Source organism: Micromys minutus (assembly GCF_963924665.1).
Source record: "Micromys minutus genome assembly, chromosome: 1".
In the NCBI taxonomy this organism is placed as follows: domain Eukaryota; kingdom Metazoa; phylum Chordata; class Mammalia; order Rodentia; family Muridae; genus Micromys; species Micromys minutus.
Genome location: NC_137969.1, coordinates 158,710,223 through 158,729,190, shown reverse-complemented (window position 1 = coordinate 158,729,190; position 18,968 = coordinate 158,710,223). Strand labels below are relative to the sequence as shown.

The window sequence follows — 18,968 nt, the reverse complement described above, 5'->3', positions numbered from 1 at the left end:
CCACTCCCTAGGACCTCAAGTCTCTAGAGAGTTAGGTGTGTCTTCTCTCATTGAGGACAAACCAGGCAGTCCTCTGCTGTGTAAGTGTCAGATGTTGTCCTCTATTCTTAAAGCATTGGATTTTCACAAAATAGGCCAGCTCATCAAATTACTATTTATTCAGCCATTAGCAGAAACATTGAATATCTTGTCACATGTTGGAGTAGGTCCTGAATAGAGGAATTAATAGAAAATAAAATACAGTGCCAGCCCTCATAATGCCTACAACCCCACAGTCTAAAGGTACTAGGTACACTATCTATAGTTCAGTTATTCAAAGACTTGAAGCAAAATCTCTCTTATCTCCAGATACATACAAAACAATATGAAAAAACTTACTACCAGCATCTTCGTCTCAAAAGCACTGTACTTTAGAATCTGACAGCAGCACACACTCAAATTATTTAAACACTAATACAAACAACATGACATTATATATAAGATCCTTAAAAGGGCATCTAGATGGAGGGTTGGAGGGTGGGGTGTATAGGAATAGAGTATGTGCTTAGCATGTGCAAACTCCTAAACTGAATCCTCACCACCTCAAAGGGAAAAAAATCTAGTTGATACTTTTTCTTGGCTTTGTTTGTTTTATTTTGTTTCATTTATTGAGACACACACACACACACACACACACACCTTGGTTTTCTAAGACAGGTTTCACTGTGTAGCAGCTCCAAATAGTTATAAACTCACTATGTACCCTTGACTGGCCTCAGACTCTGGCAATCCTTCTGCCTCAGTCTCTCTCAAGTGCCCAAATTTACTGGCATATACTACCACTGCCAGTTGTAGCTTACATCTCAAGTTAACACAGACCACATACAGTTTCTCCACCAGCTCTGTACATCTCAAGTTAACACAGACCACATACACTTTCTCCACCAGCTTTGTACTCCCATTTTATCCAAAAATCATTAAATCTTTCCTCCCAGGTAAGGCATTTTGCAGAAAAAGTCTCCCCAAGAAAGAAAACAAAATTGTAAAATATTCCTATTGTAAAACCCAATCAAGTATCAAGACATAAACTCAAATTGGCTGTGCACATAAATGTTCATTTCCTAAACAAAAAAATGTCCAACATTTCTAAATAATGTAGCACTTTGAGGTAGCCCCTTAAATAGCATAAATTTCCATTCCAAAGCAAACACAGTTGGCTCCAATAGTTCTCAGAGCACTTGGTAACCCTGCCACCTGTCCAGCTGGCTGTCAGAAATCATGATTCATCTATAATAAAAAAAAATTAGGAACATCCAGTAAAGATTCTAAGAAACTATCAAAAAATAGGATGGAATATTGGCTTACTCTGGGTTCAATCCCCACCCAAAAACAATTATCTACTATTTACAATCAGTGTTGCGTGCAAAGACTTTTGTTTGTGTGATGTACCAACTTTTATGGTTGTGTTGCCATTTAAACTTTAAAAAAAAATTAAAGAAATTCCTGAAAAAAAATCAAAACCCTAAATAGATGTTTCTCAAAAAAGGCACACAAATGACTAACAAATATACTGAAATTTTGCACAATATTTCTCATTAAAAATATATAAATTAAAAAAAAAAACTAAATGGGGTTAGAGATAAGGTCTTACTACATAGCTCTAGCTGTCCTGAAACTCATACAGCCCAGGCTAGCATCAAACTCATAGATATCTGCCTGCCTCTGATCCTGAACCTTTAGGCATTCTCTACTACACCCTGGCTTTAAAAAAAAAATTATTCTTAAAATATCCATCAAGTAGCAGTGTGTGGTAGTGTACACCTTTAAATCTAGCAGAGGCAAGTATCTCTGAGTTTGAGGCCAGCCTGGTCTACAAAGCAAGTTCCAGGATAGCCAGGACTACACAGAGAAACTCTGTGAGGGTCGGGGGATATCTATATATATAAAGTGTTGGTGAGGATGTAACCAATGGTTTATTTCGAATCAGTGGGTAAGGAAAAAGGTGTAACAACCCTGAAAAACAGTGAAAGATTCTCAAAACAATAAAAATGGAACCACCATATGATTCAGTAATCTCACTTTGGTATATTTACCCAAAGGAACTGAAATCAAGACTCTAGTGAGGTGTGCCCTGCCTAGTGGCCCACACCTTTAATTCCAAGCACACAAGAAACTGAGGCAGGCTTCAAAGACAGCCAGGCTTCAGAGAAATCCTGTCTTGAAAAATATATATATATTTCAAAGAGGTAACTGCATTTCCATATCCACTGTAGCATATTGTGCATAATAGAAAAGATATAAAAAATATTAATGCCAGGGCTGGAGAAATGGCTCAGCAGTTAAGAGCACCGGCTGATCTTGTAGAGGTCCTGAGTTCAATTCCCAGCAACCACATGATGGCTCACAACCATCTCTAATGGGATCTGATGCCCTCTTCTGGTGTGTCTGAAGACAGCTACAGTATACTCATATAAATAAATAAATCTTAAAAAATATTAATGGCACAAACCAGATAAATAAATAAAGTATGGTATATGTATATAGAAAGTATATACATTGGAATATTATTCAGAAGGAAATTCTTTCATTTACAACATAGCAAACTTGGAGCACACTATGCTGAGTGAACTAAGACAGAAATGACAAGATACTGTATGATCTCATTTGTATGTACAACAGAAGACAAGCAAACTCAGATATGCAGAATGAACAAGGATGATTGCCAAGAGCTAAAGGGATAAAGAACAGGGAAGCAGCGGCCAAAGCCAACAAAGTTTCAATTATGCCAGATAAACAATTCTGGAAAGCTACTATACAGCATATTAACTTCAGCTAAAAATACTGCATCACACCTAAAAAGAAATACACTGTATCATACCCACAAAGGAATACACTGTATCATAGCAAAAAGAAAACAATTGTATCATTTCTAAAAGTAAGATTGGTAACAATGGAAGTATTAAAGAAAGCAGGAAAAATATGAAAGTGATCCCTGTTCCTGTGGTTTTCAGGGTAGTAACAGTTTTACAGGTTTATCCCTTTTGTTTTAAAAGAGGTTATTTATTTATTTTATATCCAAATCTTCCCCTTTACAGGCCTGTTTGTTTGTTTTCTGAGACAGTTTTTTCTGGCTACACAGAGAAACCCTGCCTCTAAAACAACAAACAGACAAAAAAACCTAAGAAAATAAAATAAAAAAATAATTTCAAGACATCGCAGCATACATCCTAGTCTATCTTCTTCCCTACATAAACACCACTTAAGAAAAAGTCAAAACTCTAGAAATAACTCTTGGTACTATGATTTTCTGATGAAAATAAACAAGTAAAATAAAAATAAAACAAGTAAAATAAATGAAATAATTTAAAAATCATGAGGAAAGTCAACATAAAATATAGAAAACAGCACATAAATAGGGGGAAAAGGAACTCTTTAATCACTATGTACGAAGAAGAGTAAGGCTAAACTACTCTATAACAGAGATCTTCTAAAGCAACAAAGTAGCAATCCAATTCCCATCTAATTAGGCTTTGCAGACAGGAAGAAATGTCCATTAAAAACCCCACAAACACAGACGGAATGTTTAAGCACCAGAAAGGGTAAACTAGGAGAGCTAAATTCCAATAACATGCAAGTAGATTACAGGACTAACCAGATTCAAATCAATTAACTTCAGAAGTACACAAGAAATACATAAGCATGTTTTGGATAGGTAACACTACATAAACATAATAAATTCAGACCTGTAACTTTTCCTCTTCTACAGGTCCAATAGCTCATAGTATGAGAGTATCTTGAAAATTTCTCAGGGAAAGCAATTTAGATTCATCATCTGCTAGAGCTATAACATAAATCCCTTTAAGAATGAAAGTCAAATATTTCAGAGTAAATCTTAAGAGCCAACTGTTTATGGTCTTTTAAAACACTTTAAAGAGAGTTCTCAAGATAATGTTTCATTAGTATCCTTCTAGAAAAACAGTATCTTTCATTCTTGTGGCCATTTGGAAGCTACCAAGTGTTCATTTCTACATTAGACTATTGATTCTTTGCCTTTTAACATCTCCATAACAGCTGCCTGACAAATTACCTCACCTTATTCCTCAGGGGGTAAGGACAGCATGAGATCCCTGAATTCAAAAATGGGACCACAAACTGATCAGTGAGAGATGAGCTAATTGCCTCAGAGGAGTTTGACACTGCTCTGATAGACTAGGCATTCCTGGCAAGATACAATTACATGCTTATACTCTAGATGTTTAATTTGCACTTAAGTGTAGAGGACACACTGTTCCTTAAAATTATTTAAGAATGTAATAGCATCAGTAAGTAAGTTAAGAAATGTGTATGTTAGGATGGTTTCTGAAGAGAAAGTAAATAAATAAATACATAAATAAATAAATAAATAAAAACCTCCGGGATATTAAGCTCAACCAAAGAACTCTAGACACTCCTAAAAGTCTACTAACTTAAGACAGCTCAAAAATGCTTTCCAAATTTCTCACAAAAATAAAAATAAAAAGATTTCCAAAGTTACAATGAATATATTTCATAGCATGGTTGTTGTATATACTAAGCATATATATAGTACTTCTATTGTATATACTAAGATTCATTCTGATTAGTGTCAGAACAGTATAAAACACAGAGAAAACGTAAACAATCCACAACTTTGTAAATCCCTGGAAAATCTTACATATGCTAAGTAACAAAAATGGTGTCAATTTAAATAAACAGCACTGTTTAGCCAAATTACTCTTAGAAAGTTAACCTCTTTCTAGGCAAAATTAACCCTCTCCTGAACTCAGAACCAATCACGTAGCAACACAAACTTCTTGCTAACCTTAAAAGTGACATTTGTGCTAGCTTCATTTTACAGTACAGGTTCAGAATCTCAGATCTCATCTTTTAAGAACTAACGCAACACAAGTGTCACTTCTGCAATTTTAAGGCCCCCAACAATGCTGGTATGACTTTTGTAAATCATTTCCTTAACAGAAATGTAGAAACCATGTCACTTTGGAACGACGATACCCACTCGACACGTTTCTTTCTACATACTCCCTTTGTGACTTGAAAGTTCTCTGCTCTCTACAAGAACTGGTGAGCTGGCTCGCTCTCCCTACAGCTTACAGCACCATGTCTGATCTGCCTTGCCTACAGAGAGTTTAGCGTTCGTCTTGTTTTTAAAAGTTGGTGTCAGAGCAGCTACAAACTTTTTTCAACATCCCTGCCTGCCTGCCAACTGGAGCTCTGCTCACTTCCCACCAACTTGAACCACCCCCAAACTAAGTAAACTCAGACAGCAGCAAGAGCTGACACACTTTCAAGAAGGGTTTGACACTGCAGAAAACTTTCACTTCTCTCTTCTCCCCTTCCAAGCCGGGGACTGCAGCCCTACATTCTCGCTTCCTCTAGAATTCCCCTCTGAAGCCGGGCAAGGACACGGATGGAAGACTGTTCTAATGTCCCCGATAAGGACCTCAAGAGCCATCTCCCGTGGACTCAAGTGCTGTTTTTTACACAAAAGAACCGGGCCGGCACAGCAAAGGTGCTGGAGTCGCGGCCCTTCGGCGGCTGCCACCCTCCACCGCACCCGCTGACGATCTCCGGCCAGACAAAGCCCGGGCGGCCCGGCCAGCACTCGCAAGCCTCGGCCGCGGGCCGCCGCTCTTACCCGGGCCTCGTCCAGGGCACCGCCGCTTCCCCCGGCCTTGGCTGCGGGGCAGCTAGCCGCGCGCGTCTTGGAGGAGCGGGTCCGAGAGGAGATGAAATGGCTGCTGCCGCCGGTCGCCCCCGGCTCCGCTCCGGCCCCAGGCCCAGGCCCGGGCCCAGGAGACTTGGACCCGAGAAGGCGCAGAGAGCTCTTCCGGGTGTTCACCATGGTCCAGCCAGGGGGACCGGGTCCACGCCGCGCCCGCCGCTCCCGGGAGAGGCGAGGAAGGCCGGCCCGCCGGCGGGCAGGGGCCAGGGGAGCCTTGCCGGGCCGGCTCGCGTTGCCTTTCCGGGACGCAGGCCCGACAGCCTAGAGCGGAGCACAAGCCGGAGGCGGCGCGAGGAGGCAGGGAGCGGGAGGCGGAAGCGAGGCTGCAAGCCGGCCGCACAGCCCCAGCGCCCGCTCAGCTGTCCTCAGCGGGAGCCGAGCGGAGCCGCCATGTCTACCCCTTTCTCTCTCGTTTCTCTCTCGAGCTCCGTGCGTCAGGGCTCTGGCGCCGCAGCGCCTACAAGGCCGCTTCTGGACGCGGCCGCTGTGGGGCGCTGCAAGGACGCGCAGCCCTTCCCTCTCCGCAGCCTCCGCAGGCCCCGCCTCGCCGTGACGTCAGCGCTCGGCGGGAGGCCTGGGGGCGGCGCTCTGGGCTGGGAACTGCACAGTGGCCCTCTTTTGCTAGCCTGTCTAGACTGGGGGCTGGGCAGAGCTAAACTAAGCAGGACTAGTTAACGCGTGGAACGTAGTCCGGACCCTTCAACGCCTTGCCAAGACCGAGGACCCCAGATTACAGCGACTACTGCAGAGGCCGGGATAACGCAAGGAACGGCTGACCGAGCGCGGGGTAGAAGGAATGGAGAGGAAGGTGCAGTGCGGGGAGTTCCAATTTCCTAGCTACTTAAGGCAAGAGCCTTAATGAACTTGGGCTGCACTTCTCATGACTGTCCAAATGATAATGGCAGTGAATGAAAGAAATCCCTTCGGTAGCCCACGCAAAATATACTAAGGGAAAAAAAACAACCCTAGGAACCCTACATCCTTTTTTAAACTCACTATGGAGACCAGGCTAGGCTTTAATCCCAGGGTTAAAGACTTGAACCACTAAACTTTACATCTTTAAACAAAGTAAAACAGTGCCGTTCCTAGTTTTAGCCAAGTCTACTGGAATGATTTCAGCAACATCTTTTATGTCCATCCCACCCGTGGACAGAATTAAGACAAAACACTTCCAAAAGAAAAATAAAATAAAGTCCACGTAATATGAAAAGATCAGCAGAGAAGAATAAATGTTCGTTTCAAAGCATCACAGTTTTATCAAAAATAGAGCGCCTACTCTTTATTTGGGCAGAAATTCCCGATTATTACACTGAAAATCTGAAGAGTGAATAAATCCCAGTAAAAACCAAATAGCTTCATAGTTACATTTTACCCATGTTGGTCCTCAGACATAAAAATTAATGAGCTTCGTCAGTCCTCACAATATAGAATGTCTATGTGCAGAGTACTTTGAATTCCAGAAAAACAAACATTTGGAAGGCAGAGTCCCAGGGGGTTCTATATGAGTTCAAAGCCAACTTGGTCTACACAGTAAGTTCCAGGACAGGCAGAGCTATATAGTGAGACCCTCTGATTCTCAAGCGAGCTCACCAACAAAAGGACAGGAACCCTAAAGTACAGCTAATAGGGTAAGAAGAGCCCCTACCTCAAACAAGGACTTAAAGAGCTCCTCTACAGATGAATTTTGAAGTATAAAATGAGAGGGAAGATGTCACCAAGAAAAGAAGGAAGGAAAGAGAAAGAAAGAAAAGCATGGTGCATGTAGGGCACAGTTGTTTGTAATAGCGGAAAAATAAGTCAATAAAATACTTTAAAAACTTTATTTAAAACTGTATACAAATAAGACTTGGGGATACAGTGTAATGGCAAAACACATGGCTACACCCTTCCCATGTCAAACTAACGCAGTAAAAAAAATTACTAGGGTTAAAAAGACACTAAGTTTGGCAACTCTGGGAACAATCTAAAGCTAAGTCCTAGTGGGAACTCAGGCAGGATTCTAAAGATCTCTTTTATTTTCAACATATTTGTTCAATCCCAGGAAAATCAGAAGCTCTATAGTCTCTATTTTGAGAGATTAAAAAAGAATAAAAGCTGGGTAAGGTGGCACAGGTCTGTAATCCCTGAACCAAGGCAGTTTCAACTTTAAAGCCAGCGTAGACTATACAGCAAGTTGAAGGTCAGCCTGAGCTTCATGGCAAGATCCTATCTGTTAGAGATGGGAGGGAGGGAGGAGAATTCCAGGCAGGTGCTGCACCACTGACCTTCACTCCTGTCTTTTATTGTCCCTACAGGATCTTGCTAAATTGCTCAGGCTAGCTCTGCACAAACTTGTAACCTTAGTAATTTGGTCTCCTTGGCAACTGGGGTTACAAACATGTACCACCCAGATGCCTATAAAAAATTTTAATAAATGATGTTAGCACATAGATATAGATTATGAATAAAATCTCATGTATAAAGATTAACTTTAAATTGATTAGAGGCATGGAGTGGGTTGGTATTCTAATGCTGAATACTTGCTCCCAAGATCTGGTTGCCCCCGACAAGGAGATCCTCATATACACTAGGTGATGTTATATAAACCTTGCTTCCCTGTTAACTGGTCAGTAAAAGGCTAGAGCCTGTGATTGGGCAGTAAAGGGAGAAAGGTGGGACTTGACTGAGTGAGGATTCTCAGGGGAGACCAAAGGAAGAAGAAAGGACATGGAGGTGGAAGAGGCCGACTTGAGAGGAGATGGACCATGAGCACAAGGCCAGTAGAAACAGCAAGTAACAGACTTTATGGCTGAGAAATAGCTCCGAACCTACCCAGTCTGGGCTTATGGATTGTAAATTAAATACCTGGATGGTGTGTCTTTTATATGGGCAAGCTAAAATATTTAATTCCTATTATTCTTGGCACCCAATGTGGGGCATAAAATGCAAACTTTTTAAATGAATATTCATTTATTAGACAGAAGTCAGGATAAAAGACAGTTTTTAACTGTTGGAGGCATGCTCCTTTAAAAGAATCTGCGGCCTTTCAGCAAACTGGCAGGAGGTTGCAAGCTAAGGCTGCAATAAGGTCTCTCTGGGACTGCAGGTTCTCAGTGCACTTCCTGGGTGTGCAGCTGGTGCCTGTCGCTCTGCACCAAGCAGGACCTGCAATTCTCTGGGACTCTCATCCAGCTGCAGCTGTCAGCTCAGAGCTAATTCCAAAGCTTCACTGCATCTTCCCACAAGCCTGCCCAGGGCACGCTATTGAGGCTTAGGGGCAAACCTGACAAACAGTGGTCTTAAACCACAGCCCAACTCATGTGCACATGTGAGAAACCTAGAGCTTTGAAACTCAGAGGGCAAGCTGAGGCTTCAGCTACGGGGGCAGAGTTAACTACCACAGATTGGCCTAAAGAGCCTACAGCCAAAAAAAAAAAAAAAAAAAAACTTTTCCCAATGGTACAAAGGAACTTAAAAGTCCCAAACTTGTACACTAAATAGAGAATTTCATTTTAAAATATTTTCTTTGTTAGTAATAAAAGGGAAAAATGTGGGCTGCACAGATGGCTCAGCAGTTAAGAGCACTGACTGCTCTTCCAGAGCTCCCGAGTTCAATTCCAAGCAACCACACTGTGGCTCACAACCATCTGTAATGGGATCGATGATGCCCTCTTCTGGTGTGTCTGAGGACAGCTACAGTGTACTCATATGCATTAAAACAAATCTTTATTTTTAAAAAATGGTAAAAATGTCACAGGACATCTCGATTGTGTATAATCTTGCTATACTTACCATCAGAAAAATAATTAAAATTTTATATATCTTTTTAAAAAGGCATCAAAATAAGACAAAGTTAAAGAGACTGAGAAGTTAGATGCAGATTATAGGCCATAGAACAGAGGTTAAAAGATCTGGAGCCTGCAACAACAACAGAAAAGTAGTTCCAGATAGGAAAAATCAACTAAGACTGGAGAAATTAGAATGGTAAAGATACACTATATTGAATAAAGAATCCATAATTTACTTGTGAATACTGCCTTAAAACAATGCCATACAATAAAATACATGTTTCATATTGTAGTTTGGAGAATTGAGATTTTTTTGTGATTTATTTATTTATTATATATAAGTACACTATAGCTGGGAGTTGAACTCAGGACCTCTGGAAGAGCAGTCAGTACTCTTAACCACTGAGCCAGCTCTCCAGAGCCCAGAATTGAGATTTATACATATATTGACACATCATGCTATTGATGCATATTTGAAATTCCAATCAGCTTCTGCCTTGGGATTATTCTGAGATTGCACATTTATTGGAGATGATGGCTGTTTTGGAAATGCCTTTGATGATCAAAACTGATGATGTTCAGGCATATAGGTCCATCGAATACAACAATTTTTTGGACATTATGGCTTGAAGCCCAATCTGGATATAGCTTACAGCCCTACAGGTCAAGCCATTATGGAAAAACCTAAAAAACAACATAAAGGAGATGCTCATAGAACAGAAGGGAAATAAGGCATATTCCAGGGATAGATTAAATGATGCTTTGCTGACTTTGAATATTTTAAAAACCAATAAGACATGTAACACAACAGTTAAGAACCAATGGATTTTAAAAACAACTACTGAATTAGATCAACCTATAGAAGTCCTAATTCCAGAATGGAAGAAAGGAAGTAAGTTGTGTTGTGGAGATTTTACATTTGTTCAACAGGAAAAGAAAAGTTGTCTTCCATTCAAATTATTAGAAATAAGACTTCCCCAGGGAGGACCCCATTATCTTGGCTACAGACAAGAAGAGAGAGATTGGCAAGATCAACAAAACAGGTTTATATCTTACAGAACGGAACAACCAGACACCAAAAAAGCAGCCCTGACAAGATCCATGCTCAGTGATGCTGAGACCCCTGACCATATCAAAAACTGCCTCGATGTTGTTTCCTCAAAAGATTTGTTTCCAGAACAGCTCCAAAGAAAGCTGCTGGGGCTGAAGAGATGGCTCAGTGGTTAAGAGCACTGACTGCTCTTCCAGAGGTCCCGAGTTCAAATCCCAGCACCCACATGGTGGCTCACAGCCATCTGTAATGAGATCTGATGCCCTCTTCTGGTATGTCTGAAGACAGCTACAGTGTACTTATATATAACAAATAAACAAACCTTTATTAAAAAAATAATAATAAAAATGAAAGCTGTTGACCCCAGATTATCTCAATTTGTCCAGCATTACAGACTGATCCAGTCAGAACTTCACTTAGGCCTAAACATTTACAGCACCCAGAGATTAGACAGCAAATACCAGATAGCTTTCTTATAGCTTAACCATTTTCCCAATTTCCTGTGAGCCCCCCCCAAAAAAGGAATTCTTCATGTCATTTCAGCAGGAAATAATTACAAAAAGACCATCATCCTATTCCCTTAAGATGAGGTGGATAGTTTTGGTCATTTTATAAGTTATAGATATAATGTCATTTGAGGGGATAGTTACAAGTAGTTATGGTCTTGGACAGGAAAGAAACAAAATAGCTTAGACTCAGAGATTTTTATAGATCCTTTTCTCTATCCTTCTCTTTTAGATAAAAGGAAGGGGTTGAGAAGAAAAAGGGGGAATATAGAATTATCACATAGAAATAATAGAATAAAGAGGTAGATTATTAAATCTATTCTTCAATTTAGAGCTATTCCCAAATAAGATTATTTTTGTTTACATTGATATATATTATTGCTTATTTATAATGTTTGAGGTTTTCATTGTTATAAGTGTTTGTATATTGATACAAAATTTAAGGTTAATTTTGGTCCAACTTAATGCTTGTATATTTTGACTCTTATGTATTATGCCATGCAACTCATTTAAAAGTACAAGGTTTAGTCCCAGTCTTTTTAATAGCTGCTATTGCAAACTAGTAGGGATGGTTAAGAAATACAAGTTACTAGTCAGACAGTCAAACTCATGATCATGTCAAATACTAGTGTAGCTCATCACAGAAATATGCATCCTGGATTGAACAGATAATAGGTAGCTGGCAACATTTGCTTGTTCAGATAAGCTACGAATAGAGAGATGGTCTTCAAAAACCCCAGAGACTCACAGAATATGGCATTAAAAGATATTTTTATTAATTTAAGGCTACTGGCATTGAGACATGTCAGCTCCTGGCAGCACTCCATTCTACTTGGAAGAAAAACCATTTGGAGGTTTCATTTGGGGCAGGCTAGCCACTAGGCAAAGAAAATGCCCTAACTTCATCTGCAGACAGAATGCTGTCCAGAAAGGACAAAGAGACTCAGGGCAGTTAACTGCCAAGCTCTGCCAAGACAGGGCAAACAAGCCCTTCATAATTCTTGCTTCACAAAAGGTGTGTCAGATATTCTGGGCTAGAAGACTGAAAATAGATGTTCCAACATTATAGAGAATATTGGATAGCTGTCCAAACAGCCAACTGTCTGTCATTTTTACTATTTTGGAAGTGCTTACCTGTACTTTCTGCATACTAAGATAATATTTCTTTTTCATGTCTCTGATGGTGTCGAAGACTAGATAGTTACAATTAAGCTTAAGTTGTTTAGGCCTTGAGAAGATATCGTTAGGTCTAAGGAGATGTTTTTAGGATGGTAATACAAGTTAGGATAGAAAATTATTTAGATACAGAACTCTAAATTCATCAAGATAAGATAAATAGAATACTTTCTCCAAATAAAAACAGACTGGACTCTTTTAATGTAACTCTAATCTAATAGTTTTCATAATCGTTCATGATTGTTACTACTGTATTATTATTATTATAAAAGAACCTTTTTATTTAGACAAAAAGGAGGAAATGTAGTGGATTGGTCTGATGCTGCATTCATTGTATTCTAATGCTAAATACTTGCTCCCAAGATCTGGAGGCCACGGAGGAGCAGATCCTCTAGTATACCAGCTAGTGTTATGTAAACCTTGCTACCCAATATAAGTGGTCAGTAAAAGGCTAGAGCCTGTGATTGGGCAGTAAAGGGAGAAAGGTGGGGTTAAGGATCGAGTGAGAGGTCTCAGGAAAGACTAAAAGAAGAAAGGGCACAGAGAATGGAAGAAGCTGCCAGGAGAAGAGATGGACCATGAGCACATGGCCAGGAAAAAACAGCAAGCAACAAGGGACATTGTGGCTGGGAAATAAGTTAGAATAGCTCCAAAGCCTGCCCAATCTAGGCTTATGGGTTATAAATAAAATATCTTCAATGTGTGTCGTTTATGCAGGCTAGCTAGGGTGTTTTATTCCTGTTATAAAGCTGTTAATTTTTTAACTCAAAAATGTTATAATCATGGGGTAAAAAAACTCAGGGGGAAAAAAAAGAAGACATTTCTTATAAAAAACACAAAAAAATATACTATTAAAAAAAATGATAAATTACCTGTACCGGCTGGGTTTGTGTCAACTTGACACAAGCTGGAGTTATCACAGAGAAAGGAGCCTCAGTTGGGGAAATGCCTCCATGAGCTCCAGCTGTAAGGCATTTTCTCAACTAGTGATCAAGGCAAGAGGGCCCAGCCCACTGTGGGTGGTGCCATCCCTGGGCTGGTAGACCTGGGTTCTATAAGAAAGCAGGCTGAGTAAGCCAGAAGGAGCAAGCCAGTAAGTAACATCCCTCCATGGCCTCTGCATCAGCTCCTGCTTCCTGACCTGCGTGAGTTCCAGTCCTCACTTCCTCTGGTGAGGAACAGCAATGTGGAAGTGTAAGCTGAATAAACCCTTTCCTCCCCAACTTGCTTCTTGGTCATGTTTGTGCAGGAATAGAAACCCTGACTAAGATATTATCTAAATACAAATACTTTTTTTTTTATTTTTGATTTGTTGGAACAGGGTTTCTCTATGTAGCCCTCCCTGTATGTCCTAGGACTTCTGTGTGCTTCTGCCTCCCAAGTGCTGGCATTAAAGGTGTAAACGATACTTTTTTTTTAAGCTGGAAAATGATTCCCCCAGGGTCTTTCCCCCTCTCCCCTTCCCCAAGATTTTAAAGATTCTAGGCATTGCCCAGGATGAAAATTATAGACAAATGGATCTATAATTTTCATCCAGTCTAGTCTACATAGCAAGTTTCAGGCCAGCCAGAACTACGTAGTGAAAATCTGTTTGGAGGTGGGATAGTAGGCAAATGCTTCACCACTTAGAGACGTCCCCAACCCTAAAGATTTCTTTTCAATATTCATTTTATTTTACATGTAGGTGTGTGCACATGCAACACATACACACAGTGCCAGCCAAGGTCAGAAGAGAGTACCAGATACCATGAAAACTAAGTAACAGGCAGTCGTGAAGTATCATGTTGGTACTAGGAACCAAGCCTAGTTAGGGTTAGGGTTAGGTCCTCTTCAAAAACAGTTAAGTACTCTTAATTGCTGAGAGTTTTTCTTAAATGCTTCTTTTCAGGCTGGAGAGATGGCCCAGCTGTTATGAGTGCTTGCACAGAACCCAAGTTTGGTTCCCAGCACCCACATCCTAGTGGCTCATAACCTGATATCCAGTTCCAGGGATCAGTCACCCTATTCTGGCCAAGTTTTGCTTCCTCAGATTCCCTCAAATATGTGTGAAGACACACACATACACATACATAATAAGAAAATAAGTCCTTAAATAAAGGAAAACTGCAAGGCACAAATGGAAAAAAAAATCAAGAATAAAAAAAAAAAAACAGGAAATGGCTGTTTTGTGCGTGATGGTACCTCTAACCCAGCATTTTTCAAGATTGAGTTAAGAGGATTTTGAGTTAGAGACCAGCCTGGGCAAAAGAGAGCCTCCTTGTGACAGCCTGAGCTACATAGTATGACCCTGTCTTGAAAGGAAGGAAGGAAAAGAAGAAAGAAATAATAGCTAATGTGTTTGAGACAGGGTCTCACTGTGTAGCCCACACTGTCCTCAAACCCCTAATTTTCATGCCTTAGATTCCCAAGAGCCTGCCTGAGCGACACCAAAAACCCTGTCTCTTAAAATACGCTAAGGGTCTGGAATACAACTCGGTAGAATGTTTGCTTAGCACACAAAAACTCCCAGGTTCCTTCTCTAACACCACATAAACTGGGGGAGAGAATGCCTACCTGTAGCAGTCTTACAACCTAGGAGGTGGACTTGGGAGGGTCAGATACTCATAGTCACCCTTGGTTACATAGCAGGTTCAAGTTTGGGATGCCAGGAGATACATGAGATCCTGTCTCTCCTCTCCCCGCCCCTACCAAAAGGCAATGCTGTGAAAAACTGTGTACAAAAAATATTAACAGATAAACTATTAAAATACACAAACCACCAAAGCTGATTCACAAGAAAATTAAAAATCTAGTGGAGCCTTCTATATAGCTCAGTTTGTAGAGTAGAGGATGGGAAATTTAAAATGTAAATAGACCTCATTAGTTTTTGTAGTCAACAACACATAACCTTGAGTTGGCGGAGCTGAAAGACAAAATATGAAGAACTGCCTTAGGCAGATTGGCCTGCAGCCATATTCTTGAGGAACAGTCTTGACTCAGCCCATTATGGGTAGGACTATTCAGGTAACCTGGACTGCAGATAGAAGGCTAGCAAGCAGATCCATCCAGGTTCCTGCTTGAGTTCTTACCCTAACTTGACATGGCCAAGGAGTAGAAAGCAAATAGAGCCTCAAGTTGTCTTTGCTCAGTGTGTTATCACTGCATCATTAGACTAAACTACAGGGCCTAGTCTATGTAGACGTGACTCCGTAACCAAACAGGAGGATCTCTCATTTGAGGCCAGCCGAAACTACATAAGACCCTGTCACAGAAGAGAAAGCTGAAGGAGGCTAGGAGGCGAAAAATGACACACAGCATTGCAGAGGATATGAGTTCAGTTTCTAGCACCCAAACCAAATGGTTAAAAAAAAAAACTGGACTGAGTGCCGGGGATATGATGCTGTCATCTGGGTCCCACTGACCCCTGCACTCACATGCAGACATGCATGTGCACATGACTTTTAAAACTAAGAAAGAAGTATGCTCTAACCTGTCCTATGGGAACAACATTGTTTTAACCACATAGCCAGTATAAAGTTTACAAGAACTACAGAACATCCCTTGTAAGAAAATAAGACAAACTTCTTTTTTACTTGTTTTGTTTTATGTTTGTTTGTTTGTTTTGGGAGATGGGGTTTCTCTCTGTAGACCTAGCTGTCCTTGAACTTGCTCTGTAGACCATACTGGTCTTGAAAACTCAGAGATCCGTCTGCCTCTTTCTCCCATGTGTTGGGATTAAAGGTCTGTGCCACCAAACAACCAAAGCAAAAATTCTTAAACAAAATAAAACACCAACAAACCAAACCCAGAAGTTTAACAGAACAGATTATACACAATGACAAACTGAGTTGCCCTAATCCTAGCCAGCAAGGAAATACATTTTCTGAAGTAAATGGTACTGGCAAAAATTGTACACTGGGCAGAACAACAACTCAGTGGACACAAAACCAAATTTTAAACAGAAACAGAAAAACTGGCCTTAAAATTGTATGGATTCGCAGAGGACCCTGAATAGCCAAAACAGCCCTCACAGAACACGAAAGCTGAAGGATTCACACTTCCTGGACTCGACCTCCAAGCCACATACAGTGGCACATGCCTGTAAGGCCACAATCTTGGAGCATCAAAGTGGTAAGACTAAGGAATTCTGAGGCAAGCCTGACCTGTTTCAAAGATCAACTAAAAGAAGCATACACCAGTGTTCTGAGATGAACCTGAGTGCTGGGGGGAGCGCTTGCCTGGTGTGCAGGAAAGCCTAGGTTTGAAGGCAGCTCCACAACCCTGGTGTGGAAGTGCCTATAACTCCAACACTCAGCACCTGGAGTAAACATCAAGACCAAGTAAACATCAAGGCTAGCTTTTGCTACATGAAGCCCTGTCTAAAACAGGAAGAAAAAAGGTACAGCAATAAACCTATAGAGCTGTGGTCCGTTGGTTTTTGTTGGTTAAGACAGGGTCTCACCAAAGAGACCAGGCTGATTTTTAAACTTACATTCTTCTGCACCTGCCCAATGCTAGGGTTACAAGCATGTGCCACCACACCTGGCTGGCAAATTGACTTTGGACATGGGAAAGACTCTTTTCTATTGCTATTAGAACAAACCCTGTAATAGGACTAAGGACAAAAGAACAAAATATTAGAAACTCATAGAAGGATCAAAGAAATGTCTGGACAGAGAGGTATATGCCAATAACACTAATATTTGACAGATGGACACAGGAGGATCTTGAGATGGTAGTATACAGGCACTTAAGCAAGCAAAACATCCATAGAAACATAAAATAAAATTTTAAAAACCTCAAAAAAGTATATATATATACATACATACATACTGTCTGAATCTAAACATTTCCTGTAGAGAATGCCCCAGACTAACAATCACTATACACATAACAATTACAATATGTAACATATGTAAAATAATTATATATATATATATATATATATATATATATATATATATAATCCACATGATTATGTGGGTATGCACCTTTAACTTCTGGTAAAGAAAGTAATTTAACAGACAGAAGATCAGGAGCCCTGTTTTGAGGGCTAAACTCACCACTGGATTCCAGAGCCGCTCAGTAGGTCCTCAAAAGAATCCTAGATTGCTTTTACCTAGGTACGAATAGTTGGTAGGTGAGGCCCAATCTCAAACTGACTCCAGGCACTAACAACTGTCAGATAACAACCAAAACCCAGTTTAGGGAAATCTAGATTCTATGCTTTGTTTTGTTTTTTTGAGACAGGGTTTCTCTGTGTGGTCTTGGCTGCCCCGGAACTCACTATGTAAACCAGGCTGGCCTCAAACTCAGATCTGCCTTCCTCTGCTTCCAGAGTGCTGGGATTAAAATGTCTGCCACCACACCCTAGGTAAATCTAGATTCCAAGTAGAAAGATTATTGAAATGTGTGGGAAGGGATGGCCCATTGTGAGGATCCATTGCCATAGGCCAAATGTAAAAATGTGAGAAAGACAAACTAGATAGGCAAGAGCGTGGCTTAGCAAGACCTTGTCTGGCAGGCAAAAAACTATGGTTTTTTGAAAAACAACTCTAGATTAAATTGAAAAAACAATTGTACCAGGGCAAAGTGGCTTACACCTTTAATCCTAGCACCAAGGAGGCTGAGGCAGGTGGATGAGTTCCAGGACAGTCAGAGCTACACAGACACTGCCTCAAAAACAAAACAAAACATAACAAAAAACAAGGAAAACCATTGTATAGAGGAAAATCCATGAGATCCGCAACAGTTTCCTAGACTAGCTACACAAAGTCTTATTCTCCTTCTCTCCCTTCCTCCTCCTCCCCCTCCTTCTCCCCCCCCCCTCTCTCTCTCATGAGTGTGTGTGTGTGTGTGTGTGTGTGTGTGTGTGTGTTTCCTGTACAGGGAAGAATAAATAAGGCTAGAAAGATCTGTGTGTAGGAAAATGGGACCAACCAACAATAGAGGAGACAGTGGACCACATGGGACATCATAGACATTTTGTTTATTCCAAAGACAATGTACTTGCTGGAGTGGCAAAGGGGGGAGGGGATGCTTCCTGACTCAGGATGAGGGTGTGAAAGTGCGGGAACCTGGAGAAGATGTGCTTCCGCTAAAAATGGAATGTCGGTGCGGCAGGTATTTTGACCACATAGTGATTACAAGCAGTTCTGCAAATCATTTATAGGACAAAGACCGGGTATTTAGAGAGGATTCGCCTGACCTTGCTTTGAATAGAATACAGGATATCCTGAAGTAAAATCTAAATCCTATAGGAAGGCAGAGGCAGGAGGATCTCTGAGTTCCAGGCCTGCCTGGTCTACAGCATGAGTTTCAGAACAGCCAGAAACCCTGTCTCAACCCCCCCCCCAAATATATACACAAGCAAATAAATAACCCTATAGAAGAAAGTGGTCTTTGTAGAGATCATTTTTAAGAACGCAAAGGGCCGGGGAGTTTAACAGTCACTCTTCAGATGATAGGACCCAAGTTCACTAGCAGGATGCAGGAAGATCTCTCCAAGAAAGAGCACAGGAGGCATAGAAAGAAATAGGTAGACGCTGGACCGTCAGGTGAACGCCCACCTAGCTCCTGGCATTTTCCGCGTCACCTAAAGAAGCAACAAGCAGCAGCGCCAGGGACAGCAAAAAGGCCTCCGCCATTAGTGCCTGAGAAAACCCGCCGCAAGAAGCCCCGCCCCCGGCGCGCTCCAGTTTCAGCTATGCGCGCTCCCATCGGCCGGGCGCGCTCCTCGGGGCCGCGCG

At 41.1% G+C, this 18,968-nt stretch overlaps 1 protein-coding gene across 1 annotated transcript in view; it reads right to left on the bottom strand.

Moving 5' to 3' along the window:
• Positions 1 to 6,124, bottom strand: part of ATAD2B (ATPase family AAA domain containing 2B) — a 115,859-nt gene extending 109,735 nt beyond the window's left edge. The window contains exon 1 of the mRNA XM_080927180.1: positions 5,654 to 6,124. Coding sequence (XP_080783306.1) covers positions 5,654 to 5,860 — 207 coding nt within the window. The 5' untranslated portion in view covers positions 5,861 to 6,124. The remainder of the gene's footprint in view (positions 1 to 5,653) is intronic.
• Positions 6,125 to 18,968: the final 12,844 nt, after the last annotated feature.